This window comes from Pelecanus crispus (genome assembly GCF_030463565.1).
Source record: "Pelecanus crispus isolate bPelCri1 chromosome 30 unlocalized genomic scaffold, bPelCri1.pri SUPER_30_unloc_4, whole genome shotgun sequence".
NCBI classification, from domain to species: Eukaryota; Metazoa; Chordata; class Aves; order Pelecaniformes; family Pelecanidae; genus Pelecanus; species Pelecanus crispus.
In genome coordinates, this window is record NW_027461237.1 from 44,027 (window position 1) to 51,685 (window position 7,659).

General features: G+C 70.2%; 1 protein-coding gene across 1 annotated transcript in view; it reads right to left on the reverse strand.

Moving 5' to 3' along the window:
* Positions 1 to 5,945, reverse strand: part of LOC142596814 (ryanodine receptor 1-like) — a gene marked incomplete at its 3' end in the record, with an annotated part of 49,032 nt that extends 43,087 nt beyond the window's left edge. The window contains 2 exon segments of the mRNA XM_075727304.1: positions 329 to 401; positions 5,867 to 5,945. Of these exon segments, the coding sequence (XP_075583419.1) occupies positions 329 to 401; positions 5,867 to 5,945 (152 nt within the window).
* Between the last annotated feature and the right edge of the window lie 1,714 nt (positions 5,946 to 7,659).

Sequence of the window (7,659 nt, forward strand, 5' to 3'; positions counted from 1 at the left end):
CTGCTGCCCACCCCATGCACACACACACAGCCCCATGCGCACACGTGCACGCACAGCCCCAGACACGCGTGTGCACAGCCCCATGCACACGTGTGCGCAGCCCCACGCACACACATGCCCAGCCCCATGTGCACACGCGTGTGCACAGCCCCAGCCCCCGCGTGTGCCCAGCCCCGCTCACGCTGTGGGTGCGCGCCCCCTTACACGTGGCCGGGGTCCAGCAGCCGGGCGTGCTCCCCGTGTCCCTCCAGGTCCCCGTGTCCCTCGCGGTGCCAGCGGCCGTCGTGGCCCCCGTGCCCCCCGCGCCCCCCCGTGCAGCGCCGCCCGCCGCAGCTCCCCCAGCGCCTCGGCCAGCGCCGGCTCCAGCCGAAAATCCTCGGGGGTAGTGGGTGGCCCAGTGCCTGCGGGGAGGGGGGACACGGGGGGGACACGGGGGGACACGGGAGAGGGGGTGGAGGATGGGGACACGGGGGTGGGGACACGGGATGGGGACATGGGATGGAGGATGGGGACATGGCATGAGGACATGGGATGGGGACATGGGATGGAGGATGGGGACATGGGATGGGGACACGGGATGGGGACACGGGATGGGGACACGGGATGGGGACACAGGGTGGGGATACAGGATGGGGACACGGGATGGGGACATGACATGGAGGATGGGGACATGGGATGGGGACACGGGATGGGGACATGGGATGGGGACATGGAATGGAGGATGGGGACATGGCATGAGGACATGGGATGGGGACACGGGATGGAGGATGGGGACATGGGATGAGGACATGGGATGGGGACACGGGGTGGGGACACAGGGTGGGGACATGGGATGGAGGATGGGGACATGGCATGAGGACATGGGATGGGGACATGGGATGGAGGATGGGGACATGGGATGGGGACACGGGATGGGGACATGGGATGGGGACATGGGATGGAGGATGGGGACATGGCATGAGGACATGGGATGGGGACACGGGATGGAGGATGGGGACATGGGATGAGGACATGGGATGGGGACACGGGATGGAGGATGGGGACATGGGATGAGGACATGGGATGGGGACACGGGATGGGGACACGGGATGAGGACATGGGATGGGGACACGGGATGGGGACATGGGATGGGGACACGGGATGGAGGATGGGGACATGGCATGAGGACATGGGATGGGGACACGGGATGGGGACATGGGATGAGGACATGGGATGGGGACACGGGATGGAGGATGGGGACATGGCATGAGGACATGGGATGGGGGACACGGGATGAGGACATGGGATGGAGGATGGGGACACGGGCTGGGGACACGGCTGGGGACAGGGCTGGGGACAGGGCTGGGGCCGCGGGTGGGGCCGCGGCCGCGGCTCACCGGACGAAGAGGCAGAGCCGGAGCGCCCGCTCCTCCCGCCCGTCCCGCGTGGCCTCCTGGTACGTGGCTCCGGGTCAAGGACCCTGGCGTGGCACAGACCCCGCGTCCCTGCGTCCCCATGTCCCCGCGTCCCTATGTCCCAGTGTCCATGCGTCCCCACATCCCCATGTCCCTGTGTCCCCGCATCCCCCACGTCCCCGTGTCTCCGCGTCCCCATGTCCCCGCATCCCCGTGTCCCCTACGTCCCCGCATCCCTGCGTCCACATGTTTCCCGTGTCCCTATGTCCGCAGTGTCCCCATGTCCCTGTGTCCCCGCATCCCCGTGTCCCCCACGTCCCCGTGTCCCTGTGTCCCCCATGTCCCCATGTCTCTGCATCCCTGCATCCCCATGTCCCCACATCCCTGTGTCCCTGCATCCCCATGTGCCCATGTCCCCGTGTCCCCCATGTCCCCGTGTGCCCATGCCCCTGTGTCCCTGCATCCTTGTGTCCCCATGTCCCCATGTCCCCTGCATCCCTGTGTCCCTGCATCCCTGTGTCCCCATGTCCCCGTGTCCCCAGTATCCCTGCATCCCCATGTCCCCATGTCCCCAGTGTCCCTGCATCCCCATGTCCCCACGTCCCTGTGTCCCTGCATCCCTGTGTCCCCATGTCTCCATGTCCCTGATGTCCCCATGTCCCTGCATCCCTGCATCCCCATGTCCCCATGTCCCCGTGTCCCCGTGTCCCCAGTGTCCCTGCATCCCTGCATCCCCGTGTCCCCTGTGTCCCTGCATCCCTGTGTCCCCATGTCCCCACGTCCCAGTGTCCCCACGTCCTGGTGTCCCTGTGCCCCCATGTCCCTGTGTCCCCACGTCCCCACATCCTGGTGTCCCCACATCCCGGTGTCCCCACATCCCCACGTCCCTGTGTCCCCACATCCCCACGTCCCTGTGTCCCCACATCCCCGTGTCCCCAAGTCCCCGTGTCCCCACGTCCCCACATCCCGGTGTCCCCGTGTCCCCATGTCCCTGATGTCCCTGTGTCCCTGCTTCCCTGCATCCCCACGTCCCCACATCCCGGTGTCCCCGTGTCCCCATGTCCCCACATCCCCACATCCTGGTGTCCCCACATCCCCACATCCCGGTGTCCCCGTGTCCCCACGTCCCGGTGTCCCCACATCCCCACATCCCCACGTCCCCGTGTCCCCACATCCCGGTGTCCCCACATCCCCACATCCCGGTGTCCCCACATCCCCACGTCCCCGTGTCCCCACATCCCGGTGTCCCCACGTCCCGGTGTCCCCGTGTCCCCACGTCCCCATGTCCCCACGTCCCCGTGTCCCCACATCCCGGTGTCCCCACATCCCCACATCCCCACGTCCCCGTGTCCCCACATCCCGGTGTCCCCACATCCCAGTGTCCCCACATCCCCACATCCCGGTGTCCCCACATCCCCACGTCCCCGTGTCCCCATGTCCCCACATCCCGGTGTCCCCACATCCCCACATCCCGGTGTCCCCACATCCCCACATCCCGGTGTCCCCACATCCCCACGTCCCTGTGTCCCCATGTCCCCACGTCCCCGTGTCCCCACATCCCGGTGTCCCCACATCCCCACATCCCGGTGTCCCCACATCCCAGTGTCCCCACATCCCCACATCCCCGTGTCCCCACATCCCAGTGTCCCCACATCCCCACATCCCGGTGTCCCCGTGTCCCCACATCCCCGTGTCCCCACATCCCGGTGTCCCCATGTCCCCACGTCCTGGTGTCCCCATGTCCCCGTGTCCCCACATCCCGGTGTCCCCATGTCCCCACGTCCCGGTGTCCCCACGTCCCCGTGTCCCCACATCCCGGTGTCCCCATGTCCCCACGTCCCGGTGTCCCCATGTCCCCACGTCCCGGTGTCCCCACGTCCCGGTGTCCCCATGTCCCCACGTCCCGGTGTCCCCATGTCCCCACGTCCCGGTGTCCCCACATCCCGGTGTCCCCGTGTCCCCGCCGGGCAGGATATAGGGCGAGGAGGCGCCGGGCCAGCTCTGCCGAGGGCACGACCCAGCCGTGCACGGTCAAGGTCATGTCCACCGTGTACTCCCCCCGCCGCAGCCGCCCGTCCAGGTCTGCGGGCGAAGCCACCCTCACCCACGGCTGCCACGGGGCGAGGGGCGGGGGGACACGGGGCACGGGGGACCGGGGGAGGGGGCACCCCGGGGAGGTGGCACCCAGGGGATGCAGTGGCCAGGGGAGGGGGCACCCAGGGGAGGTGGCACCCAGGGGATGTGGGACCCCGGGGAGGTGGCACCCAGGGGATGGGGGATGCAGGGGAGGTGGCACCCACAGATGTGGTACCCAGGGGATGCAGTGGCCGGGGAGGTGGCACCTGGGGGATGTGGGACCCCAGGGAGGTGGCACCCAGGGGATGTGGCACCCAGGGGTTGTGGCACCCAGGGGATGTGGGACCCATGGGAGGGGGTACCCAGGGGATGCAGTGGCCAGGGGATGTGGCACCTGGGGGAGGTGGGACCCCAGGGAGGTGGCACCCAGGGGATGCAGTGGCCAGGGGTTGTGGCACCCAGGGGTTGTGGCACCCAGGGGAGGTGGCACCCAGGGGATACAGCGTCCAGGGGATGTGGCACCTGGGGGATGTGGGACCCATGGGAGGTGGCACCCAGGGGATGTGGCAACCAGGGGATACAGTGGCCAGGGGAGGTGGCACCTGGGGGATGTGGGACCCAGGGGATGGGGGACGCAGGGGAGGTGGCACCCACAGATGTGGTACCCAGGGGATGCAGTGGCCGGGGAGGTGGCACCCAGGGGATGTGGGACCCCGGGGAGGTGGCACCCAGGGGATGGGGGATGCAGGGGAGGTGGCACCCACAGATGTGGCACCCAGGGGATGCAGTGGCCAGGGGAGGTGGCACCCAGGGGATGTGGGACCCATGGGAGGTGGCACCCAGGGGATGTGGCAACCAGGGGATACAGCGTCCAGGGGAGGTGGCACCCAGGGGATGGGGGATGCAGGGGAGGTGGCACCCAGGGGATGTGGCACCCAGGGGATGGGGGACGCAGGGGAGGTGGCACCCACAGATGTGGTACCCAGGGGATGCAGTGGCCAGGGAGGTGGCACCTGGGGGATGTGGGACCCCAGGGAGGTGGCACCCAGGGGATGTGGCACCCAGGGGATGTGGGACCCTGGGGAGGTGGCACCGGGGGAGGTGGCACCTGGGGGACATGGGACCCAGGGGAGGTGGGACCCTGGGCCTTTGGCCATGGGGCGGAGGTGGCCGTGGGATGGAGGTGGCCATGGGGCAGGGGTGGCCGTGGGGCAGGGTGGCCGTGGGGCAGAGGTGGCCATGGGGCAGAGGTAGCCGTGGGGCAGGGTGGCCATGGGGCAGGGGTGGCCGTGGGGCAGGGTGGCCATGGGGCAGGGTGGCCATGGGGCAGAGGTGGCCGTGGGGCAGAGGTGACCATGGGGCAGGGTGGCCATGGGGCAGGGGTGGCCGTGGGGCAGGGTGACCATGGGGCAGGGTGACCATGGGGCAGGGGTGGCCATGGGGCAGGGGTGGCCGTGGGGCAGGGTGACCATGGGGCAGGGGTGGCCATGGGGCAGGGTGACCATGGGGCAGGGGTGGCCATGGGGCAGGGGTGGCCATGGGGCAGGGTGGCCATGGGGCAGGGGTGGCCGTGGGGCAGAGGTGACCATGGGGCACGGTGGCCATGGGGCAGGGTGACCATGGGGCAGGGTGGCCGTGGGGCAGGGTGACCATGGGGCAGGGTGGCCGTGGGGCAGGGTGACCATGGGGCAGGGGTGGCCATGGGGCAGGGGTGGCCATGGGGCAGGGTGACCATGGGGCAGGGGTGGCCATGGGGCAGGGTGGCCGTGGGGCAGGGTGGCCATGGGGCAGGGTGGCCGTGGGGCAGGGTGACCATGGGGCAGGGGTGGCCATGGGGCAGGGGTGGCCATGGGGCAGGGTGACCATGGGGCAGGGGTGGCCATGGGGCAGGGTGGCCATGGGGCAGGGGTGGCCATGGGGCAGGGTGGCCATGGGGCAGAGGTAGCCGTGGGGCAGGGTGGCCGTGGGGCAGGGGTGGCCGTGGGGCAGGGGTGGCCATGGGGCAGGGTGGCCGTGGGGCAGGGTGACCATGGGGCAGGGTGGCCATGGGGCAGGGGTGGCCATGGGGCAGAGGTGACCATGGGGCAGGGTGGCCATGGGGCAGGGTGACCATGGGGCAGGGTGGCCATGGGGCAGGGGTGGCCATGGGGCAGAGGTGACCATGGGGCAGGGTGGCCATGGGGCAGGGGTGGCCGTGGGGTAGGGTGGCCGTGGGGCAGGGTGGCCATGGGGCAGAGGTGACCATGGGGCAGGGTGGCCGTGGGGCAGGGTGGCCATGGGGCAGGGTGGCTGTGGGGCAGGGTGGCCGTGGGGCAGGGTGGCCATGGGGCAGAGGTGACCATGGGGCAGGGTGGCCGTGGGGCAGGGTGGCCGCGGCCGGCGGCCCTCCCGCTCACCGAAGGCGTCGAGGCAGCGCTCCAGCAGCTGGTCGAGGCTGCAGGCCTGGGGCAGCTCCCCCAGCCCGGCGCTGGCCATGGCCCGGCCGATCTCCGGCGCCGTGGGGCACGTCAGCCGCCGCCGGCATGGCCGCCGGGCCCGGGCCCCCCCGGGGGGCTTCCTGCCGCACCCCCCGCCCCGCATCAGCCGGGACCCCGGCGCCCGGGACCCCCGCTCGGCCCCGGGGGGGGCTGCCGTGGGTCTGGCCCCATAGCGTGGCCGTGGGTCCTGCCCCATAGCGTGGCCGTGGGTCCTGCCCCACGGGTGTCCCCGTCCTCCCCCCCCTCGCCCCGCCGTGGCACTTCCCCTCCCGGCCCCTCTTGCCCAACGCTCTTCCGGGGGAGCCCCGCGGGGACCCAGTTGGGGACCAGGACTGGGACCAGTTGGGGGGCTGGGGGGCACCGCCTGCGCCCGCTTGGGGGCAGAGCCGGGCCCAGTTTGGGCGGGGAACTGGTCCCAGTTTAGGGGCAGAGCTGGGCCCAGTTTGGGGGGGGAACTGGTCCCAGTTTAGGGGCAGAGCCGGGCCCAGTTTGGGGGGGGAACTGGTGCCAGTTTGGGGGCAGAGCCGGGCCCAGTTTGGGGGGGTAACTGGTGCCAGTTTGGGGGCAGAGCCGGGCCCAGTTTGGGGGGGGGAACTGGTCCCAGTTTGGGAGCACAGCCTGGCCCAGTTTGGGGGGGGGAACTGGTCCCAGTTTAGGGGCAGAGCTGGGCCCAGTTTGGGGGGGGAACTGGTCCCAGTTTAGGGGCACAGCCTGGCCCAGTTTGGGGGGGGAACTGGTCCCAGTTTGGGAGCACACTCTGGCCCAGTTTGGGGGGGAACTGGTCCCAGTTTAGGGGCACACCCTGGCCCAGTTTGGGGGGGGAACTGGTCCCAGTTTAGGGGCACAGCCTGGCCCAGTTTGGGGGGGGGAACTGGTCCCAGTTTAGGGGCAGAGCTGGGCCCAGTTTGGGGGGGGGAACTGGTCCCAGTTTGGGGGCAGAGCCGGGCCCAGTTTGGGGGGGGAACTGGTGCCAGTTTAGGGGCAGAGCCTGGCCCAGTTTGGGGGGGGAACTGGTCCCAGTTTGGGGGCAGAGCCGGGCCCAGTTTGGGGGGGGGAACTGGTCCCAGTTTGGGAGCACAGCCTGGCCCAGTTTGGGGGGGGGAACTGGTCCCAGTTTAGGGGCACAGCCTGGCCCAGTTTGGGGGGGGAACTGGTCCCAGTTTAGGGGCAGAGCCGGGCCCAGTTTGGGGGGGGGAACTGGTCCCAGTTTAGGGGCACAGCCTGGCCCAGTTTGGGCGGGGAACTGGTCCCAGTTTGGGAGCACAGCCTGGCCCAGTTTGGCGGGGGAACTGGTCCCAGTTTAGGGGCAGAGCCTGGCCCAGTTTGGGGGGGGGAACTGGTCCCAGTCGAGGGGCAGAGCCTGGCCCAGTTTGGCGGGGGAACTGGTCCCAGTTTGGGGGCACAGCCGGGCCCAGTTTGGCGGGGGAACTGGGCCCAGTTTAGGGGCACAGCCTGGCCCAGTTTGGGGGGGGAACTGGTCCCAGTCGAGGGGCAGAGCCTGGCCCAGTTTGGCGGGGGAACTGGTCCCAGTTTGGGGGCACAGCCGGGCCCAGTTTGGGGGGGAACTGGTCCCAGTTTAGGGGCAGGGGGTGCAGGGGAGGTGACGGGGAGGGGCACAGCCTGGCCCCAGTTTGGGGCAGAGACTGGTCCCAGTTTGGGGGGGGGGGGCTGGTGGCAAAATGGGGGGGGCAGAGCCCGGTGCGGGTGGGGAC